At 55.2% G+C, this 23,441-nt stretch overlaps 1 protein-coding gene across 1 annotated transcript in view; it reads right to left on the bottom strand.

Moving 5' to 3' along the window:
* The window catches only part of LOC144944415 (prestin-like), a 36,739-nt gene extending 15,047 nt beyond the window's left edge, over positions 1 to 21,692 (bottom strand). Inside the window, exons 1-6 of the mRNA XM_078872555.1 lie at positions 21,550 to 21,692; positions 20,622 to 20,761; positions 16,649 to 16,759; positions 14,600 to 14,805; positions 12,535 to 12,702; positions 11,815 to 11,967 (exon numbers count right to left, since the gene is read on the bottom strand). Of these exons, the coding sequence (XP_078728681.1) occupies positions 11,815 to 11,967; positions 12,535 to 12,702; positions 14,600 to 14,805; positions 16,649 to 16,759; positions 20,622 to 20,761; positions 21,550 to 21,656 (885 nt within the window). The 5' untranslated portion in view covers positions 21,657 to 21,692. The remainder of the gene's footprint in view (positions 1 to 11,814; positions 11,968 to 12,534; positions 12,703 to 14,599; positions 14,806 to 16,648; positions 16,760 to 20,621; positions 20,762 to 21,549) is intronic.
* Between the last annotated feature and the right edge of the window lie 1,749 nt (positions 21,693 to 23,441).

Consider the following 23,441-nt stretch of genomic DNA (forward strand, 5'->3'; position numbering starts at 1 on the left):
GCCGTCTTTGTCTTCCCGAGAGGGACGGCCACAGAGCATGCACAAGCAAAGCAAGGAAATGGCCCTCATAAAAGTTCATGGCAAGCGGGCAACGGCTCGAGAAAGAAAATCAACAGATGCCTCTATAAAAAAATAAAACACACGCGCAGTGTGCTCCAACGATGGAGCACAGCCGTCTTTGTCTCCCCGCAGCACGGACAGCAAGAGTTGCGCACACGAGCAAATAACATCTCCCCATAAAAAAATCAAACCACGATGGAAATACCGTGAACACGGCTACAACATACCTTGAATCACTTACAATCAAATCACAATAATACTAAGCAGCAAAGTGAGTCTCATTTTAACTTCCAAACCAAACGAACAACTTAAAGCTGTGTGAAACAAAGGATAAACGCCCAGAGCGAGGGAAGGGATTATAGAACTCGCTAAACGCGTAGGCTTTCGCGACCAATAGTATTCATAATCTAAACCCAAAAACCCAGTATGATGATGCAATCTCGGTGCAAACGCGAATCGTCAGTTTGGTTTAGTTTGATGACTCATATGTAACGCCGTTTCGCGAGGAAACCCCCACCCCTCTTTCCAGAATTATTACGGACAGCTGTCTCTTTAAAGAACCTTAGTCCTCCAATAAATCGCGCATACGGACACACACACGGACGGACACACACACGACACACACGGACGCAGATGTGTCCACACACATAAACAAAAAAAGTTATATGGTTCCGGCCTTTGAACAACTCGAAAAAAAACCAAGTGGATTTTCCCGATATAAGCCGAGGCGAAATCCCTTCAACGTATACCACCGGGGGTATACCCGGGGCTCACCCCCCATCTCATCTCGTCGCCGCCAACGAAGTAGCTCTTCCGTCATCCAGAATGACGATGTTCGCTGAGTAGCGGCGGGCTGAACCAAGCCGAGGTGCGGGTGAAACTGACGGAGATTTCAGTTATCCTTCTCGAGCCAGCAACTTCAACCCAACGTCAATACCAGCAGTGAACGAGCATCGTCACTTCGTCCTGTAACCAAGCCGAGGTGCCAGCCTGCCCGCGCACGAGTGAACGAGCATCGCCACTTCGTCCTGTGCCCGAGCTCAGGTGCCAGCCTGCCCGCGCACAAGCAAACGAGCACTGCCGCGCCGTCAGAGTCACAGTACGGACGCCAGCTCCGAGGGCCGCCAAACCCATCAAGCGCCAAGCAATCGAGTCACTCCCAAGACCACATCGTGCCGACGCCGCTCAGCGCAGCCGAGGGAGGAGTCGGAAAACGAGCAGCTCACCGCAGCCACGCTCGAGCGAGAGGGACCTTCTCTGAAGTCGTTCGTATCCACAACCCCCCCACTCATAGACCCACACACGCACGCATCGACGTCCCGATCTTACCTAAGAGACTATCTATTCCACCCATACCATTGTATCAACCCTAGTCAATTATCGGAAGACTAATTACCAATTACATGAACCATCAGCTGGCCGTGAGGAATCATGGCCCATCGAGTGATTAAGAGTCCGTCGGTTATAAGAGTGTGAGGTTATTTTCCCTGCCTTTTCATTTTCGTTTCGCTCATCGCATAGGCGACCAATAGATTCGTCGAGGAAAACTAAAACTCTCGAAATCCTCATTACGAATCGACACGTTTACAGAGAGAGAATATTGTGTCAACCCTGTTTCTTTGTCATAGAGTCTCGCCTAAGAATTAATTAAAGCAGAGCAGATACGCTCTCTCACAAACACGCACCCACCCACCCTTGTCTCAAACATTTCGTTAAAAAAAATGTATACTTGCCGCTGAATCTATTGACGCATACTTTCGCCTCTGGGGTATAATAAGTTGCTTGTATTGCCTTCATATGAATATCGTTGCATGCCTGTTTTAAAACTCTGCCAGTCGCCGGTTGTGCTCGATACATGGGGGAACTACTGAGATGTCTGGTGGGAAAGTAGAAATTACGGTTGTTAGAAGAGTGTTAGCCCTTCAGTTTCGTTAATTGCATAATCTCGCCAATGAATCTATTGACGTATATTCTGGCCTTTGCATATTAGAGTGTCATATGTTAGTTTAGAATAAAAATTGTTAACACAGAAGTATCTCGAGTGTTTCTTTCCAAGTCCATGCAAAACTGTCTTATTCATAAGAACTGTATCCTGCGATGAGATATGAATTTGGAGACCTAACATAACATAAACGCACTAAGATAATCAGTAAATGTTTAATCAAAGATAATCGTTTTATCCCGATTGATACAACTCTGGATAACGAAGCTAAGCCTAATTATCATAACTGCACACATTAACATAATCGCAAGCATTCGCATAAATTACTACGATTATCCCCGTTATTATCATAACGTATGCATATAATTGCATACATTAACATCCTTTATGCGATTTAAGCATTTTTTTTTCATTAATTTTTTTTTTAATCAAAATTTCATAATCCGACATATACAACAGGACAGACCCAGCAGGTGCCATGCGTTGGCTGACTGAGATGACTGGTAGATGTGTAGTGGTGGTATTGACGTGCGCCGACTGTGACAGTGATGGATCACGGGGCGGCGCGGGGTGCGGGGTTGGGCACGCGTTGTGGGCGTGGTGTGGACGCGCGCGCCGGGAGTGACAGATGACGGGGCGGCGCGGCGTGGGTGGTGAGGCACGATGAGATGTGGGAAAAGAGGATCGTAGCCAGCGCCCAGCGATTGGTCGAATAAGTGGGTGCTCGCAGCGACGTCCGCAGGTGGGGTATAAAGGGGGACGCGCGAGAGCACTCGGGGAGAGTTACCCAGTTGAAGACCCGAAGACGGAGCTGAAGACCTAGTGCCCCGAGACCCCTAGTCCCGCCGTCCTTGTGGGGACCGGGGCCCTGTGTGGCTCGGAGGCGAGGCTGTGGGACCCGGGGTTCGACGCCCCCGTGGGTCGGGCTGGGGACCCACAGTCGAGACGGATACCCCGGGCAGGGAGTGTCCCGAGTAGCTCAGTGGCGTTAGTCGCCGAGTAGCTAAGTGGATGTTGGTCATCCGAGTAGCTCAGTGGCGTTAGTCGCCGAGTAACTAAGTGGGTGTTTGTCACCCGAGATACTAAGTGGATGTTGGTCATCCGAGTAGCTCAGTGGGCGTTAGTCGCCAAGTAGCTAAGTGGGTGTTTGTCACCCGAGATACTAAGTGGGTGTTTGTCACCCGAGATACTAAGTGGGTGTTTGTCACCCGAGATACAAAGTAGGTGATAGTCACCTGTGAACGAGTTTGATAAAATAAAGAGTGTGTTACCCGTGAAGTCGTCTCCCGCCGAGTTACTACATTACAACTGGCGTCAGAAGTAAACCTGTCTTCAAGAAGTATGGACACGAGGAAGACTACCCGTACCCACGAGCGAGGTCGGGACGACGACGGCGTACCGGGGACACCAACCTCGGGAGGAGAGGACGAGGAGTTGCCGCCGATGCAGCACTTCGCGGTGATGGCCGACGCTCCGCTTGCCTCCGACACCAGCCTCCAGGACGCGCACTCCCGGTTGGCGGAGTTGCTACTCGCCGCCGCCGCTGTCTTGGCCGACATCTCCGTTCCGGCGAGCGGAAAAACGGCTGCGGGGTTGGTGGAGGAAGCGACGTTGGAGGAATCCCGCCAAAAGGCGCTTCGCGCCAAAAGTCTGGAAGTTGCCGCCGTTTTTGGGGGGCCGCCACCGATTGGCGGGAAAGACGGTCGCCACGTGGCCGGACACCTCCGCTCAGCGCAGCCCACGTCATCAGCGCGCGCCGGAGCTCTCCATTTTGCGCCTGACAACCGAGCCGACATTTTACACAACTACAGCGGAGCGCGGGAAAATCTCTCCGACGTCGACGACGATCGGGTCCTCCAGCAAAGATTGCCCGCGCTGTCGGCGTTCAAGGCGGATGGGGGCGACTGGGGAGCCTTCCAACGAAGGTTCCTCGCTCATCAGGAGATGTCGGGGTGGTCCGACACCACTGCCCTGCGTGCGTTGCCAGCGATGCTTGACGACGACGCGCTTGCAGCCTTCACATCTGCTGCAAGGTCGTCCCGCTCTACGCTCCAGGCCGCACTACACCTGATGGCGAAGGTGTTCGGGCCGCCCTCCACGTGTCGCCACCAGTTCTACGATCGGCGGAAGGTGGCTGGAGAAACGACGCTCGCCTATCGCACGGCACTACTCGCCTTGGCGGACGCAGCTTTTCCCCGCATGGATAAGGAGGGGAAGGACGCCATGGTGACGGAGCAGCTGCTGGTGTTGGCCCACGAGTTGGGGGTCCCCATCAACGTGGCGGACGAGATGGATATCTGCTCCCTGGCGATCGCCACGAGCATTCACGCGTACGAGGTCCTCAAACGCAAGCCGGGGGTCGTCTGCAAATGGGCGGGGAACGCGGCACTGGCCGCCACGATCGCCGAACCTCAGCCAGCTGCGGATCAGGAGCAGGCCCTCGCTGCATCGCGTCCAGGGGAGTGGAGAACGGGAGGTCGTTCGCCCACACGTTCACCCCGCAAGCTGGAGCAACCGAAACCTACGACGTCCGTCGTCTGCTACAACTGCGGCCTTCGGGGTCACGTCGCAGCCGGGTGCCGGGCCCCGCGTCAGCGCGCCACAGGACCACGTCGGGACGACGACCAGGGCCACAAGTCATCCCAACAAAACCCGGTGCCTCGGGCTTGACGGCTGCTGACCGTCGGGAGCCTGAACCCCGGGGCACGCACGGGTCCTCGATGCCTGGCCGATGTCTTCCTGAACCGCCGGCACCACCGGACGTTCAGCCGCGTCTGGTGCCGTACGACGGACCGGCAAGGCGGACTCGGGCTAGGGCTCAACAATTTTCATGAAGACGTTTTTTTCTCTACACCGAGCTCGCCCGGTGTTCCCCTCTGCCGGGGTAATGTCCCGTTGTAGGGACGCTCGGAAAAAAGGGGACACTGCACGAGTCGAAAGAAAAAAAAAAAAATTTCCATTTATTTTCCTTTCTGTATACACATTGCTATTGTCACTCGCCGGTTTGTATATATTGTTCTATTGTCGCGGTGGCATTGGTTGATGGTTGCGGATGGTAGTGTTCGCGTCGTGTTGTGTTGTTACGTTAGTTGTTCTTCTTGTTGTTGTGTTGTGTTACGGGGCACACAGGGCTGTTTGTATATTTTTATAGCAGCCGGGTCGGCTGCGAGCTATGTGGTAGGGGGTGATGTAGTGGTGGTATTGACGTGCGCCGACTGTGACAGTGATGGATCACGGGGCGGCGCGGGGTGCGGGGTTGGGCACGCGTTGTGGGCGTGGTGTGGACGCGCGCGCCGGGAGTGACAGATGACGGGGCGGCGCGGTGTGGGTGGTGAGGCACGATGAGATGTGGGAAAAGAGGATCGTAGCCAGCGCCCAGCGATTGGTCGAATAAGTGGGTGCTCGCAGCGACGTCCGCAGGTGGGGTATAAAGGGGGACGCGCGAGAGCACTCGGGGAGAGTTACCCAGTTGAAGACCCGAAGACGGAGCTGAAGACCTAGTGCCCCGAGACCCCTAGTCCCGCCGTCCTTGTGGGGACCGGGGCCCTGTGTGGCTCGGAGGCGAGGCTGTGGGACCCGGGGTTCGACGCCCCCGTGGGTCGGGCTGGGGACCCACAGTCGAGACGGATACCCCGGGCAGGGAGTGTCCCGAGTAGCTCAGTGGCGTTAGTCGCCGAGTAGCTAAGTGGATGTTGGTCATCCGAGTAGCTCAGTGGCGTTAGTCGCCGAGTAACTAAGTGGGTGTTTGTCACCCGAGATACTAAGTGGATGTTGGTCATCCGAGTAGCTCAGTGGGCGTTAGTCGCCAAGTAGCTAAGTGGGTGTTTGTCACCCGAGATACTAAGTGGGTGTTTGTCACCCGAGATACTAAGTGGGTGTTTGTCACCCGAGATACAAAGTAGGTGTTAGTCACCTGTGAACGAGTTTGATAAAATAAAGAGTGTGTTACCCGTGAAGTCGTCTCCCGCCGAGTTACTACATTACAGATGCACCACCAGCTGTACCCCCTACTGTGCCAACTTGCTACATTTTATACGCCCGCCGCTTCTCTCGTTATGGGCAGCTAAAATGCAGAAACAAAGACGCACAGACGCACGAGGGCACACGCGCGACTACACGGGTATTTCACAGTTCCTATGATCACTGTTACCTTGCTTTTATAGCTTCATTTTGGTGATTTCGAAAACGTTTTGGTTTAGCCATATAAGTTTGTTGTAGTACAGAGTTAGACTGATAACTTTAATCGAAATTGTCTTATGGTTGTTATTTTTTGACTTGCATCCCACTGGGATTTTTGCACACAGCATTGATATACGGTGCTTTTTCTGGAAGACGTTGCTGTTTTTTCCTGGATTTTTCTATTGCGTGTAGTCACTTTAAGATGTTTCTTGTTCATGTTTTTGTTCGTTGCGGTTGCACCCGAGTCAAGAGCCGAATGGCTCACAGGGCTCTACCTAATAAATTAACTGAACTGATCTAAGCACACACGGGCAGACGCGAAAATGCACGGGTACACATGGGGTTCACCTGGACACACGGGCACACGCGGACACACACGTGCGGGAACGCAGCACGTGCCCGTGCTGCCCACGCATCTCTCTGAACGCGGCCCCCGGTGCCCGCCAGCGAGACGGTGGCTGAGGCAAGGCTGGGATCCAGTCCCTGTACCCCCCCCCTCTCTCTCTCTTTCTGTCTGTCTCTCTGTCTCTGTGTCTCTCTGTGTCTCTCTCTGTGTCTCTGTGTCTCTGTCTGTCTCTTTCTCTCTTTGTCTCTGTCTCTCTCTGTGTCTCTGTGTCTCTGTCTGTGTCTTTGTCTGTGTCTCTGTCTGTCTCTGTGCCTCTCTCTGTCTCTGTGTATCTCTGTTTCTCTGTCTGTCTCTCTGTGTCTCTGTCTGTCTCTGTGTCTCTGTCTGACTTTGTGTCTCTCTGTGTCTCTGTCTGTCTCTGTGTCTCTGTCTGGCTCTGTGTCTCTCTGTGTCTCTGTCTGTCTCTGTGTCTCTCCGTGTCTCTGTGTCTCTGTCTATCTCTGTGTCTCTCTGTGTCTCTCTCTGTCTCTGTGTCTCTCTCTCTGTCTCTGTCTATGTCTCTGTCTGTGTCTCTGTCTGTGTCTCTGTCTGTGTCTCTGTCTCTCTCTGTCTCTCTGTGTCTCTCTCTGTCTCTGTGTCTCTCTGTGTCTCTGTCTGTCTCTGTGTCTCTCTGTGTCTCTATCTCTCTCTGTGTCTCTCTGTGTCTCTGTGTCTCTGTCTGCTTCTATCCTTCGCACTACTCCACTTCAGAATGGCCTCCTCGCATCGTCGTCATCATCATCATCGTCTCCGATCGCCAACCTCTCATCACCTTGCTCTATCCACGACACGTGCCACAACCCCTATCCATTACAACTGAGATCGTTGGTGTTGTGTGTGTATGTTGGGCTTCTTTCGCACCGTACGTAGTCAACCGTGCTAATCGGGGGTGCTGTTTGTTACAGGTCACTTGGCGTGTTGTGCCTACTGTGCTCGGCAAACTGTGTTAAAACGATTTACAAGGAAACTATTATTTAATTGTACCAGGTAAGGCCCCTACTTAGCTGCTCAGAACTGACCTGGCCGTCACAAATGATAGCTTTAACGATGTTCTGGCTTTCATCATCGTGTGCAAATGTAGAGCGGCAGTCAAACACTCGAAACGCGTGACGTTGCTTCTCATGTGGAGGGGAAAAGCCGGAGGACCCGGAGACAAATCCACGCGACCCCGGGGAGAGAGACACCGTGAACTCACTTTAGAATTTGTACTTTTAATGAGAATCAGAATATGTATCGATACTGGAGGATATTCTTAGGTTTTTTCGGTAAAGTCACGTAGGTAAAAAAATTAAATTAATAAAAGTAAAATAAAAATAAAATAAAAATCACGACGTTTCGGAGGCAACACAAGCTTCCGTCTTCAGGTGGAACAGTCACAGCACGATAGCTGTATCAAATAAGAGAAATTCCAAGAAAACCGTATTTGTATATATACTGGTTGAGGGTGGGAGGAGCCAAGGTAGGCCCTGAATATTATTTTTGAGAGGTTCGGTGCGGTTGAAGCACGCTGTTAGGAATGAGCCTTTGTTGTGTAAACTAGGTGCGGATTATGTAAAGGTGCATGTATAAGGGACGGAGCCTTTCTGTTATGTAGAGATGATGCGGCTGAAATTGCTGCCAGGAAATGAGTCTTTGTTGTGTAGAATGGTTGACTGAGCCTATTGTTATGTAGAGGTGGTGCGGCTGAAATCGCTGCCAGGAATGCTCCAAATATGTGTAGTTAAATCTTTTTTGCATGGTTAATACCATCTTTTCAATTATTACTAAGTTTGTACCCATCATCACGGTTGAAATTATGTCTGTGTTTGTATATTTGGATGGCCTCGTGTACAAACCTTTGATGGTAGCCAGGAGGCTTGCAGAGCACCTTAGTCTCGGAAAAGACAATTTCATGAGAGCCCACATGAAATTGTCTTTTCCGAGACTAAGGTGCTTTTATTAATTTTAATTTTTTACCTACCTGACTTTACCGAAAAAACCTAAGAATATGAATCCTTGCAGTCACGAAAGCTTCAAATCTAGAATTATACTGGAGGAATCCGATGAGCTGTAAAGCTCTTTTGCACCGACGTCCAGTCGGGGCACAGGGTAAGAACGTTGCAACAACAACAATACAAAAACACGACATCAAGTACAAGAAAGGTAAACAAATCACCCAAACACATACAAATGAAACTAAACCATCCCCATCCTACCAGGCAAAGCTCACGAAGCAGCAACTTCTTCTTCAGAAGCGACCTGGCCACAAATTATAGCGCAACAAAGTGGTCCATCATTTGGAGATTTATAGCACCAAAATAATCTAAATAATCTCAGCACATCTCTTTAAAATTGTATAGAATATATATCACAAATTTTAAACCTCGCAATAATGCATTATCGCATGTTAATACAATGCAGTGTAATATTAGTAGTATTACTATACAAAGAAGCAGATGAGTGTTGGTGCTCCGAGCACAGGAGGGTTGCGAGGTGAGCGCGACGATGGGAGCACGAGGCACTCGATCACGTGATGCGACATCACGTGATGCGACACCACGTGCTCCCCACGGCGCGTCACGCGTCACAATCTTCACTGAGCCTGCACGAGGAGGAATCCGATAAGCCTCGAAGCTCTTTGTCACCAGACGTCCACCGGGGAATCGCTACGTTCAGGCGTCACCCCCCCCCTTCCCACCCCTCATGTTCATTACCCCCCCCCCTCAGCCTTTCCCGAACTTTCCACGACTTCCCACCGATCCCATTAATTTCCCCTATAACGGTTTCCCAGTCGACCCCCCCCCCCCCCCACGTTGAGTTGTTCCCAACAACAACAATTCCCACATCTGTGCCCCCCACCTCCCCCCTCCTGCGATGGCTCCTCGCCGCTGAGAATCGATCTCGCTGCTCGAACTCACGAGGAGCTGCTCGTTGTTCGACCCCCCCCCCAACACCACCGGCGGCGGCGAGGGTTTATTTATTTATTTACGAATAGGGGGGTAGGGGGGGTCTCTCTGAATCGCTCACGCTCACTGTTGCTTCATTGCATGGCCACCAAAGGCCACTAGCGGCCCCTGGTGGTGGCCTTCAATGCCGCCCCTCGACAACACCGCATGTCAAAACATCCCCCCCCCCACCTATATCCCCATCATCGTCATCATCGTAGTCGTCGTGCTGCCGTCAAACTCCCAATGGTCTCGTATGCACACTATGGTGAACTTCTTTCGCACCGTACGTAGCAAACCGTGCTAATTGGAGGTGCGTGGGAAGGACAACAGACTACGGGTCTCTGTGTGAGCCTATGGGTCTCTGTGTGAGTCTATGGGTCTCTGTGTGAGTATATGGGTCTCTGTGCGAGTCAATGTCTCTGTGTGAGTCTATGGGTCTCTGTGTGAGTCTATGGGTCTCTGTGTGAGTCTATGAGTCTCTGTGTGAGTATATGGGTCTCTGTGTGAGTCTATGGCTCTCTGTGTGAGTCTATGGGTCTCTCTGTGTGAGTCTATGGGTCTCTATGTGAGTCTATGAGTCTCTGTGTGAGTATATGGGTCTCTGTGTGAGTCTATGGCTCTCTGTGTGAGTCTATGGGTCTCTCTGTGTGAGTCTATGTGTCTCTGTGTGAGTCGATGGGTCTCTGTGTGAGTCTATGTGTCTCTGTGTGAGTCTATGGGTCTCTGTGTGAGTCTATGGGTCTCTGTGTGAGTCTATGGCTCTCTGTGTGAGTCTATGGGTCTCTCTGTGTGAGTCTATGGGTCTCTATGTGAGTCTATGAGTCTCTGTGTGAGTATATGGGTCTCTGTGTGAGTCTATGGCTCTCTGTGTGAGTCTATGGGTCTCTCTGTGTGAGTCTATGTGTCTCTGTGTGAGTCGATGGGTCTCTGTGTGAGTCTATGTGTCTCTGTGTGAGTCTATGGGTCTCTGTGTGAGTATATGGGTCTCTGTGTGAGTCTATGGCTCTCTGTGTGAGTATATGGGTCTCTCTGTGTGAGTCTGTGTCTCTGTGTGAGTCTATGTGTCTCTGTGTGAGTCGATGGGTCTCTGTGTGAGTCTATAGGTCTCTGTGTGCGTCTATGGGTCTCTGTGTGAGTATATGGGTCTCTGTGTGAGTCGATGGGTCTCTGTGTGAGTCTATAAGTCTCTATGTGAGTCTGAGTCTCTGTGTGAGTATATGGGTCTCTGTGTGAGCCAATGTCTCTGTGTGAGTCTATGGGTCTCTGTGTGAGTCTATGTCTCTGTGTGAGTCTATGGGTCTCTGTGTGAGTCTATGGGTCTCTGTGTGAGTCTGTGTCTCTGTGTGAGTCTATGTGTCTCTGTGTGAGTCGATGGGTCTCTGTGTGAGTCTATGTGTCTCTGTGTGAGTCTATGGGTATCTGTGTGAGTCTATGGGTCTCTGTGTGAGTCTATAGGTCTCTGTGTGAGTCTGTGTCTCTGTGTGAGTCTATGTGTCTCCGTGTGAGTCTATGGGTCTCCGTGTGAGTCTATGGGTCTCTGTGTAATTATATGGGTCTCCATAAGTCTATGGGTATCTGTGTGAGTCGATGGTTCTCTGTGTGAGTCTATGTACGTATGTTGAATTTCTTTTGCACCGTACGTAGCCACCCGTGTTCATCGCAGGTGCGGGGGCAGGACAACAGACGAGACACTAGAGGCAAGTGCGTGGCGGCACCTCGCACTGATGACGTCTTATCGGTGAAAGTGCCCCCCCCCCAATCTGGAATAAGTGAAGAACACCGCCTTGCATGTTGATAAAGGGGCCGTCCATAAATGACGTCACGCGATTTTGCAAGATTTTTGACCCCCCCCCGCTCGTCACACGGCGTCACAAAAAGTCAGACCCCCCCCCTCAAATATGACGTCACAAAACTCTGCCCCCCCCCCCAAACATATTTCATTTTGAAAATAAAACATGCTTCAAATCGCTTTAAACTATTGTCATTGTAGTGCGTATTTAATGTGGCGTTGCACTCTGATGTTGAAGGGGAAACATTTATTAAAAAGTCTATTTCATAAAGTAGAACGTGTTCATATTTATTTACAGTTACGAATTTTGATGTGACGTCACATTTATCAAACTTCCCCCCTTCGTCACACATCGTCACAAATGTCTGACCCCAACCCCCACCCCAGGTGCGTGACGTCATTTATTGGACGGCCCCAAAGGATACTCAGAAAGAGAGAGTAGCACGTGTCGCGAGAAGCTCGGGGCAGGGGGTGCAGGGGGGGCGGGGGAGGGGCAGGGAGGGGGCAGGGGGGGGTGGGGGGGCAGCGTTACCAGCAGCAGCTCTGCGGGCACGGGCACGCGGCGCAGGCGCGGCACCGAGTGCACCACGCGCTTGAGCAGCAGCATGGAGCAGAGCGACAGGAGGCTCACCAGCGCCGTGACCACGTTCAACTGCAGCACGCCCCGGCACACGTCACGCGCCGTCTACAGACGTGGGGGGGGGGGGTCACGGGTTAAGGGGTCAGGACCGGAGTCGTGGTCGGGGCGCGTGTGGAGGAGCGGTGGGAGAGCGGTTAGCGCGCTGCGCACGCGGCGAACCGAGTTCAATTCCAGCTCAGGGATGCCAACATCGGTGAAGATTATCTGAAACCGGTCATGGGCTTTCCCTAGGTCGACTCGGCCTCAAATGAGCACTTGGTGCGGTGTGTGAGCAACGCAACTGGGGAGACAAAGGCGGCCTGGCGTAGTGCTGGCCACCCACCCCTTGCCGGCCTGCATAGGTGCTCGTAAACAACACTTGCCCCAATAGCCTGTGGAGGCTACACGGGGGATCTTTGTCTCTACGTGCCGGGGTTGGCTCGTCTCCTTGCGCAGGGCGCTCGCTTCATCGCAGGGGACTCACGCGGGGTGCTCGTGCAGAGCCCTCGCTTACCCGCGCACCCACGTGCGCGCCCACGTGCGTACCCACGCACCCTGCCCCGTGCACCCGGCCACGGGGCAGGGTCCACGGGGCAGGGTGCTCGCACGGCCGCAGGGTGCCCGCGTACGTACGTGCAGGGTGCCGAGCACCTGGTCGTGTCGCCGCGGCAGGGCGAGTCCCAGCAGGTGCTTGAGCTGCGACACGAGCACCGTGACCGAGGCGGCGGTGCTGAAGCCGCGCACGAGCGGCTCCGAGAGGTAGGTGGCCACCACCCCGAAGCGGAGCAGCCCCAGCGCCACCTGGGGGCGGCAAGCAGAGGAGGAGGGAGGGGAGCGGGGGGGTAGCGCTCGGTACCAGCGGCGACGCACAAAGACAAAGGCTCCCCCCGTGTAGTCTCAACGGGGCGTTGTTTTAAACTAAAACTAATCTATTTAAAGTTGTTTTGTTTTACCGGGTAAGGCCCCCACACGGAGCTATGTAGCTGTTCATCTTCTTGGTTCTTTCGGTAAAGTCACGTAGAAGGGAAATAATAAAATGATAAAATAATAAAACATAATAAGATAAAATTCTCACGTTTCGGCCACAACGCAAACAGCCGTCCTCAGGTGAATAACAGGGCTGTCAAAAAGACAGCGTCCGAATAAACACCACCAAGCTTAGCAGCGTATATGTAAGCAGGGGTTAGAGGAGGAGAGCACCTTGACAAAGGAATTTACATATCACGAAAGCTTTAAATCGAAAGATATGTAGCTGTTGTTTTTAGATGCGACCTGGCCAATACAAACGATAGCTCAATGAAGTAGGCGTAATGTCATCGTCACGTGTACATATCATGGAGGGAAACCCCTGAGGACCCGGTGAAAAATACACGCGACCACAGGGACACGCAAACTCCAAATACACAGCAACAGACGTGAGGGATCGAACCGACGGCCTCCTGCATACCAGGCGAGATAGTTAACATCTCCTAGCCACCGCAGCACCCTGTTAGTGAGCACCACGCCCGGCCACGACCGTCTCCCAAAGTGGCGATGTTTACTCATCGCCCCAAGTACTAATTCGATTCCGAGTCGACCTAGGCGAAGCCGGTTCAGATATTGTCGACGGTGTTGGCAGCCGCGGGCGGGAATCGGAGTCGGGTGGCCGGGTTCGCGGCGCGGCGCGCTGACCGCTACGCTCCCGTTCTCCGTACACGTGTCGTCCAAAGACCCCCCCCCCCCCCCCCCGTGAAGCGTTCACACGCGCACACAGCCCCTCACCTGCACCCCAACGAGGACTTCGATGCGAGTGACATTTTTTCTGGCGGAAGGTCGACCGGTGAACTAAACAGACACGGGGACACTGCAGGGGTGCTGCGCTTGTACTCTGGAGAGCCTCATAAATACCTTATGCGGCATTCGATCCGCCAGGAATATTCCCTCGTCCTTCGAAGTACCTCCTCGAACATCCCTGCTCAAAGTAACCCGCACCGTGGGAGAACTGAAACTATAAATTAAACTAAATTGTGTTTTTGTCCCGCCCGCAGGTAAGGCCCTGCATAGCTGTGTAGCTCTTCTTCAGAAGCGACCTGATCACGAATGACAGCTCGACCAAGTGGCCCATCACGTGGAAATGTAGAGCAGCCAAACACTCTAGACGCGTGATGTTGATTCTAAATGTGGAGGGAAAAACCGGACGACCCGGAGACAAATCCACGGGGAGAGAGAGAGACACCGAAAACTCTAAATATACAGCAGGGGTCAAGGTGGGGGTGGAACCCACGACCTCTTGTATACCAGGCGAGGTATTTAACATCTCGCCACCATTGTTAAACACCTCACCAGCTATACCGCGGTGGCGAGATGTTTAATTCCTTCTGTGCGGCGACCCCTGATCTCTGGAATCACCTCGCGACGACGTTTTGGATAAAAAATACAAACTTCACCCTCCATGGCCTACTTTAATCAACCACTTTTGGACCTCAGATTTCATTTGAAGTTTAGGTGGGGGGGGGGGGGGAGTAGGTGGGGGGGGGGTGAGAGGGAGTAGGTGGGGGGGTGAGACGGAGTAGGTGGGGGGGGAGGGAGTAGGTGGGGGGGGAGAAGGTAGGGGGGGGAGGGAGTAGGTGGGGGGGGAGTAGGTGGGGGGGTGAGAGGGAGTAGGTGGGGGGGGGAGTAGGTGGGGGGGTGAGAGGGAGCAGGTGGCGGTGGAACGGGCCTGGAAGGCGCCCGTGAGCAGAGCGAGTGCGGTGGCGACGCGTGCCCGCGCCGCGTCCCTCGCCGCCTCGTCCACCAGGCTCCCGGCCGTGGTGTTGGACGCGGGGTCGGCGTGCGCGCCTGACGAGTTGGGCGCCGTGAACATGTGGTCGGGCGCGAGGCGCTCCGTCACCTCCCCGGCCATCATGCTGACCACGGCGAACGGGCCTGGAGTGAGGGAGACACGGACTTCAGTTTTCACTTTCATGTATTAGGTGTAACCCTGTGAGCCATGCGGCTCTTGACTCGGGTGCAACCGCAACAAAACAAAAACATGAACAAGAAACATCTGAAAGTGACTACACGCAACAGAAAAATCCTGGAAAAAACAGCAAAGTCTTCCAGAAAAAACACCGCATTTCAACGCTGTATGCAAAAATCCCAGTAGGATGCAAGTCAAACAATAACAACCATAAGACAATGTAAATTAAAGTTATCAGTCTAACTCTGTACTACAACAAACAAACATGGCTAAAACTTCAGGTGAGCGGGGTCGGGATCCACCAAGGTGAGGTGACCAACTGCTCACCTGACCCACCCCCGTGCAGGTGGTCCTCGTTGAGCGGCACGGGACACGGGGAGACAGAGACACAGGGACACGGAGACGGAGACACAGGGACACGGGGAGACGGAGACACAGGGACACGGAGACGCGGATATGCGGGAACGGGTATAGACACACTTGGCATTGGGGGCACAGAGGCACGGAGACACGGGTGTCACGGAGACACGGGTGTCACGGAGACAGGACCACGGGCGCACTGAGACACGGGGGCGTGGAGAGAGACACGCGATCACGGGGACACGCGGAGTGAAGAGAGAGGGAGACACGGGTACGCATGGAGACACGGAGACACGGGGAACACGGAGACAGGGAGATGCGGGGGACACGGGGAGACACAGGGAGGCATGAGATACAGAGATACAGGGTGAGATGTGGAGATACGGGGTGAGATGTGGAGACACGGGGTGAGACACGGGGTGAAACGTGGAGACACGGGGTGAGACAGGGAGACACGGGGTGAGACACGGGGTGAGACAGGGAGACACGGGGTGAGACAGGGAGACACGGGGTGAGACAGGGATACACGGGGTGAGATAGGGAGACACGGGGTGATACAGGGAGACACGGGGTGAGACAGGGGGACACGGGGTGAGACACGGGGTGAGACACGGGGTGAGACGTGGAGACACGGGGTGAGACGTGGAGACACGGGGTGAGACAGGGAGACACGGGGTGAGACAGGGAGACACGGGGTGAGACACGGGGTGAGACACGGGGTGAGACGTGAAGACACGGGGTGAGACGTGGAGACACGGGGTGAGACACGGGGTGTGACGTGGAGACACGGGGTGAGGCGTGGAGACACGGGGTGAGACACGGGGTGAGACGTGGAGACACGGGGTGAGACACGGGGTGAGACACGGGGAGACACGGGGGGGGGGGAGACGTGGAGACACGGGGTGAGGTGTGGAGACACGGGGTGAGACGTGGAGACACGGGGTGAGGCGTGGAGACACGGGGTGAGGTGTGGAGACACGGGGTGAGACGTGGAGACACGGGGTGAGGCGTGGAGACACGGGGGGAGACACTGAGATACGGGGTGAGACACGGGGTGAGACGTGGAGACACGGGGTGTGACGTGGAGACACGGGGCGAGATGTGGAGACACGGGGTGAGACACGGGGTGAGACGTGGAGACACGGGGTGAGACGTGGAGGTACGGGGTGAGACACGGGGTGAGACGTGGAGACACGGGGTGAGACGTGGAGACACGGGGTGAGACACAGGGAGACACGGGGTGAGACGTGGAGGTACGGGGTGAGACACGGGGTGAGACGTGGAGACACGGGGTGAGACGTGGAGACACGGGGTGAGACACAGGGAGACACGGGGTGAGACGTGGAGGTACGGGGTGAGACACGGAATGAGACGTGGAGACACGGGGTGAGACGTGGAGACACGGGGTGAGACACAGGGAGACACGGGGTGAGACGTGGAGGTACGCACCGACCGAGATGTGCCTGGAGGTGCCGAAGAAGAAGTAGACGAGTGGAGGGTAGAAGGAGGAGTAGAGGCCCAGCACGGGCGGCAGCGCGGCCAGCAGCGCGTACGCCATTCCTGTGTGTGTGTACAGGTGTGTGCAGACAGGTCTGGCAAAAACAACCCCCTACCTCCTCGCGGTGCCGGACGGGCAACGCTGTCGCGGGCAGTGCCGTGGGGGGAGGGCCAATTCCGATTGGCCTCTCCTTTCATGGCGTCTCTGACCACCACAGTGGCTAAATGGGGGCTCTGGACTGGTGCGAGGGGCTGGTAACCCCTCCACCTTCAATAAATTACCACTAAACCACGAATGAAATATTTAACTAATAAGCTTGTGCCGGAGGCCCCGGGGGGACAGGCGTCTATGACGTCTACTGGCCAAACCCCATTTGGCGGAGCCAGGAGATTGAATCTTTACCCTCGGGGCTCCTCCAGAAACAGCGAAAAGCCACTTCGGATGGCCACGTGGAATGTTCGAACGCACACTGCGGAGGAGAGGCTGCTACTCCTCTATCGGGAGCTGAACCGGTCCTGCCTGGATCTCTGTGGCATTCAGGAGGTCTGGTGGACCGGCTCTGACTCCTGCCACCATGAGGGGTGGAAAGTCCTCTACTCGGGGCAGGAGACTGACAAACAACAGGGTGTGGCTCTTCTTCTGAATTTGGGCTCGCCTGCCCATCAACCGGAGGCGAGGAGTGGTGGTCGTGGTTATTTATGCCTCCACCGAAGACGAACATCCGTGGAGGGATGCAGGCAAGGCCGATGAGTCAGATGCCTTCTATGACCTCCTGTCACAGGTGCTGGTTAAAGTGGCCCTTCGGGATAGAGTCATCTTGTTGGGTGATTCCAATGCCCGAGTTGGGTCATGATGCTGGCACCTGGTCTGGAGTAATTGGAAGGCCTGGGCCAGATCAGCTCAATAATAACGGTAGGAGGCTGCTAGATTTGTGTGCAGCCCATGGGATTGTAATTACCAACACGCTGTTCCGGCATTGGCGCATCCACGCAACATCATGGGTGCATGCCAGGTCTAAGCAAGAACATCTGCTGGACTACGTAGGGACGGACCAGCGAATGCGAGACCATGTCCTTGACACCAGGACCTACCGTGGAGCTGATCTTCCCTCTGACCATCGACTTGTCATCTGTAAGATGCGCCTGCCATTCTTCCACTCCGTTGGTGGGTGTACACCCAGGACCCCATTCCAACCTAAGGTGGCCTGGTCTCAGCAAGCTGATGGAAATTGCAAGCGAGAATTTCATCATCGCTTGCAGCTGGGGTTGGCATCGTCCCCCACTCCTCCTGATGTTGAGGGTAAATTGGCGAGGTTTAGGACTGTGACTCATGCAGCTGCAATGGCTGCTTTGGGTATGTGGTCCAGACCTCCCCAGAGACCCTAGCTGACAGAGGAGGTGTTCAGGATGGTTGAGAAAAAGCGACAGGCCCACTTTAATCGTCTACAGCATCCCACGTCAGAGAATGAGGAAGCTTACTGCAGCCTTCGCTCGGAGGTTCGGAGAGCCGTGAGGCGCTGCAAGGATGGGTGGAGGTCGTGGGTTGCTGAGGAGATGGAGTCTGCCTCAGTGGCCCGCCATCATAAATCTCTTTTTAACTCCATCAAAAAAGTAACCTGCAGCGCCACACCTATTGCCATCATTAGGGAAAAAAACGGTGATCCAATCTCCGAAAAAAGACCTACATCTCTGCTTTATTGACCTGGTCAAGGCCTATGATACCATCAGTAGGACTGGGCTCTGGGTTGTTCTTCGTGCTTTCGGAGTCCCTGACCCTCTGCTCACGATCATTAAGGACCTTCATGATGGTGAGCGGGCCCGGGGAAAACTACGTGGCCGGGAGTCGGAGCCTTTCCCTGTACACCTTGGGGTGCGACAGGGATGTCCTCTGACTCCCACATTATTTAACATCTATTTCGACTGCGTAGTTCGTGAAGCCTTCAGTAGCTGTACCGGGGGAATTTCCATTTGGTACAGATATAATGGGAGGCTGATCGACGCCCGGGTGCGATCAAGGGATGGCTCCCTATTGGTCAACCACGTTATGATTTGGTAATAGCTGCTCATTCAGAAGAGGAGTTGGAGACGCTGCTGCTGAGACTGGAGCGTGCCACTAAGAGGTGGGGCCTTACCATCAGCCCCACCAAAACTAAGCACCTGCCTGGGTATTTTGTACCATCGGACACTCCACCCCCACAACTCCCAATTGGTGATGGGGCAGTTGTGGAGAGAGTGTAGAGTTTCCCATACCTGGGCAGTGTGCTTATGACCGGCTCCAGTTTATCAGCAGAGGTCTCACTCCGAATCAGTCGAGCGGCAATATCTTTTCATCGGTTGCGTAATGCTGTGTGGAAGCTACCTGGTCTGTCGCTCCGCACGAAGCTTCAGGTCTTCTCGGCCACGGTCATTCCCTCCCTTCTCTACGCTTGCGAAACGTGGACCCCCCTAGTGGAGCATCTTCGCCGGTTGGAAACATTTAGGCTGGCCTGCCTACGATCCATCCTGGGTTTAACCAGGCTGGATTGTGTGAGGAGCTCACAAGTCCTTGAAAGATCTGGGCAAAGTCCCATCAGTGAGCTCCTCCGGCAGGAAAGGCTGCGTTGGCTGGGTCATGTAGCCCGCATGCCCAGCCACCGCATGCCTGAACAGCTTTTGTTCGGCCGGATCGAGGGGGCTAAACGGGCGCGGCACGGGCTAGAGAAGAGATGGAGTGATGTGGTACAGGAGGACGTGGAGCTGAGTGGACTTGCCGATGACTGGTACCAGCGGTGTCAAGATCGGCCTCAGTGGAGGAGGCTCGTGAAGGACGCTACTGGGCAGTTGGAGGCAGTCGCCCTCCAACAACAACGGAGGGCGGAGGAGCGACGCTCACAACAACGAGCGGAGCGCCGGGTGGCTAAAGCACAGCAAGTTGGTACAGTAGGGGGCACAGGTGGTGCATCAGCCAGTCATCTCGGTCATCTCGGTCAGTCGACCCGTGGCACCTGGGTCTGCCCCGTGACCTCCTGCCAGCGGGCGTTCGACACTTCACGTGGCCTCAAGGTGCACATGGCCTGGCACAAGCGTCGTGGTGACGTCACCGCCACTTAGTAGCGAATAGCGGTTGTTGTTGTGTATCTGTGTGAATGTATCTGTGCGGGTATGTATCTGTGTGTATGTGTATATGTGTATCAGTGTGTATGTGTATCTGTGCGTGTGTATTTGTGTGTATGTATCAGTGTGTGTATGTGTAGTGTTGTACAGACGGACTCTTCAACGTCTTTTGTAGCACACACTTTTATTCGTCTTATTAACCCAGTCCCTATGCACTGAGGGGTATACGGTCCCCTCACCCGTTACACTCAGAACGTACAAGCCCCCGTACCCTACAGGCTACTTAATATCCCGCTCTTTCAGTGTCCTCTGACTGGACCTAGGGAGATGTCTCCCGACCACTGGTTACTCTGAACCCTAGCCCTGATAAGGGCTGGAGGGCTTGGTCCAGGGTCCTAGGCTTCTTCCGCCGTCTTGGGTCTTCGTGTAGTCCAACTCCCCGAGAGCTCTGAGTGCTCTGGCTTTATACTTGTTCGTGGCCGGGTTGTCCAATCCCCGACCACCTTGTGGAACCCTGTGATTGGTCGTTCCCAATCTGCTTTTCGATCCCAATTCACCCTATCTGACCCTGACCGTTTGGTCAAGCGGGAAAACCTTGTTTACGGTCAGCTCTCACAGCTTGTGAGACCCTGACCGTTAGTTTGAGCGGGAAAACCTTGTTAACGATTTGCTCTCCGAGTTTGTGAATATCGAGTGGGTAACTCTACTACATATGTATCAGTGTGTATGTGTATCTGTGCGTGTGTATTTGTGTGTATGTATCAGTGTGTGTATGTGTCTGTGTGTGTATGTATCAGTGTGTGTATGTGTGTGTGTGTGTATCTGTGTGTACCCTGCGGCACGGCCATGACCCCCGTGCTGATGCCGGAGACGACGTCTCCCGGGAGGAGCTCGCGCGCGCGGTACCGCGGCACCCACCGCAGCGCGGGCACGCGGCGCAGCAGCGTGGCGCGTGCCCGCGCGCGGGAACACCTTGGGGGGGGGGGGGCAGGAGATGGGGGGGGGCATGAGGGGGGGGCATGAGGGGGGCGGCATGAGGGGGGCATGAGGGGGGGAGCAGGAGATGGAGGGGGGGTATGACGCGAGGGGGAGGGATGAGTGGGGAAGGGAGCATCAGTGTGGGGGGGCATGAGGTGGGGGGGCATGAGTGGGGGGGGGGGCATGAATGAGGGGGAGGCATGAGTGGGGGGGGGGGGCTTGAGGGGGGGCATGTTGGGGGGGGCAGGAGATGGGGGGAATGAGTGGGGGGGGACATAAGTGGGGGGGGGCATGAGTGGGGGGGGGGGCATGAGTGTGGGAGGATGAGTGGGGGGGGGTGAGAGTGTAGGATTGGGGGCAGGTGGGCAGAAGTGGGTTAAGGGGTGGGGGGGGGGGCAGGCAGGCGAGTGTTGGTATGGGGGGGGGGGAGCAGGGAGTGGTGAGACGTGGAGGGGGTAGTCAGATTGGGGGGCTGGAGGGGATAGTGGGGGGGGGCGAGGGGGGTATGGAGGAGGTGGGGGCGCAGGCGATGGCGAGGGGAGTGGTCGTGCTTCTGTCTCGCCCTCTGCCGGGTCGGTCTAACCCGGGGGGGGGGGGGGGGGTCTCGGGGTCCTTGAGGGATCACGGGGTCCTGGGTTCCGAGGGGGTCCCGAGGGGTCGTGGAGGCCCGGGAGGGTCGCGAGGCTCGCCCGCTCGACCCGTGGGTGCCTAGGGGGCCCGAGGGGGGGGGGCCCGAGGGGGGGGGGCCCGAGGGGGGGGGCCCGAGGGGGGGGGGGTCTCACCTGAAGTAGCGGGAGAGCCAGGCGCGCCTCGCGGCTCCTTGTGGCCCCCTGTCCTCCGCGGCCCCCTGCGTCGGGGCACGGAGATGGTTGCCGAGGTGGCCCGACATGGAGTGTCCTGCTGGAGGAGGAGGAGGAGGCGAGGATGAGGATCCACCCGGGGGGTGGACGCCTCCACGTGAGTCGGGGCACACGTGCCGCGATTGCACGCGAGTGGGTGAGTGAATGGGTGGGTGAATAGGTGGGTTGGTGAGTGAGTGAGTGGGTGAGTGAGTGAGTGAGTGGGTGAGTGAGTGAGTGGGTGGGTGGGTGAGTGGGTGGGTGGGTGAGTGAGTGAGTGAGTGGGTGGGTGGGTGGGTGAGTGAGTGAGTGGGTGAGTGAGTGAGTGGGTGGGTGGGTGAGTGGGTGGGTGGGTGGGTGAGTGAGTGAGTGGGTGAGTGAGTGAGTGAGTGGGTGGGTGGGTGAGTGAGTGGGTGGGTGGGTGAGTGAGCGAGTGGGTGAATGAGTGAGTGAGTGGGTGAGTGAGTGCGTGGGTGAGTGAGTGAGTGGGTGAGTGGGTGAATAGGTGGGTGGGTGGGTAAGTGGGTGGGTGGGTGGGTTGGTGGGTCGGTGGGTGTTTGGGTGAGTGAATGAGTGGGTGAGTGAGTGAGTGAGTGAGTGGGTGAGTGAGTGAGTGAGTGAGTGAGTGGGTGAGTGAGTGCGTGAGTGAGTGGGTGAGTGAGTGAGTGAGTGGGTGAGTGAGTGAGGGGGTGAGTGAGTGGGTGAGTGAGTGAGTGTGTGAGTGATTGGGTGAGTGAGTGTGTGTGGGGTGAGTGAGTGGGTGAGTGAGTGTGTGTGGGTTGAGTGAGTGAGTGAGTGGGTAAGTGAGGGGGTGAGTGAGTGGGTGAGTGAGTGTGTGTGGGGTGAGTGAGTGGGTGAGTGACTGGGTGTTTGTGTGTGGGTGGCTAAATGAGTTGGTGTCTGGGTCCGCGATGCGGAGGGTGGCTGAGTGAGCGGGTGGGTGGTTGAGTGAGTGAGCTGGCGAGTTGGTGAGCGAATTGCTGACTGGATTAGTGAGTGAGTGGGTGACTGAGGGGTGAGTGAGTGGGTGAGTGAGTGAGTGAGGGTTGGGTGAATGAGTGAGTGAGTGGGTGAGTGAGTGAGTGGGTGAGTGAGTGGGTGGGTGAGTGAGTTGGTGAGTGAGTGGGTGAGTGAGTGAGTGAGTGTGTGAGTGTGTGAGGGGTGAGTGAGTGTGTGAGTGAGTGGGTGAGTGAGGGGTGAGTGGATGAGTGAGTGGGTGGGTGAGTGAGTGGGTGAGTGAGGGGTGAGTGGGTGAGTTGGTGAGTGAGTGGGTGAGTGAGTTGGTGAGTGAGTGGGTGGGTGAGTGAGTGTGTGAGGGGTGAGTGAGTGAGTGGGTGAGTGAGTGGGTGGGTGAGTGGGTGGGTGAGTGAGTTGGTGAGTGAGTGGGTGGGTGAGTGAGTGTGTGAGGGGTGAGTAAGTGTGTGAGGGGTGGGTGAGTGAGTTGGTGAGTGAGTGTGTGAGGGGTGAGTGAGTGTGTGAGGGGTGGGTGAGTGAGTGCGTGAGTGAGGGGTGAGTGGATGAGTGAGTGTGTGAGGGGTGGGTGAGTGAGTGAGTGAGTGGGTGAGTGAGTGGGCGAGTGAGTTGGTGAGTGAGTGGGTGAGTGTGTGAGGGGTGAGTGAGGAGTGAGTGAGTGAGTGGGTGAGTGAGTGTGTGAGGGGTGAGTGAGTGAGTGAGTGGGTGAGTGAGTGAGTGAGTGGGTGAGTGTGTGAGGGGTGAGTGATTGAGTGGGTGAGTGAGTGAGTGGGTGAGTGTGTGAGGGGTGAGTGTGTGAGGGGTGAGTGAGTGAGTGAGCGGGTGAGCTGGTTGGTGAGCCGTCACGAAGTCCTTACTCGCAA

The sequence above is a fragment of the Lampetra fluviatilis genome, chromosome 34, assembly GCF_964198595.1.
Source record: "Lampetra fluviatilis chromosome 34, kcLamFluv1.1, whole genome shotgun sequence".
Lineage (NCBI taxonomy): Eukaryota > Metazoa > Chordata > Hyperoartia > Petromyzontiformes > Petromyzontidae > Lampetra > Lampetra fluviatilis.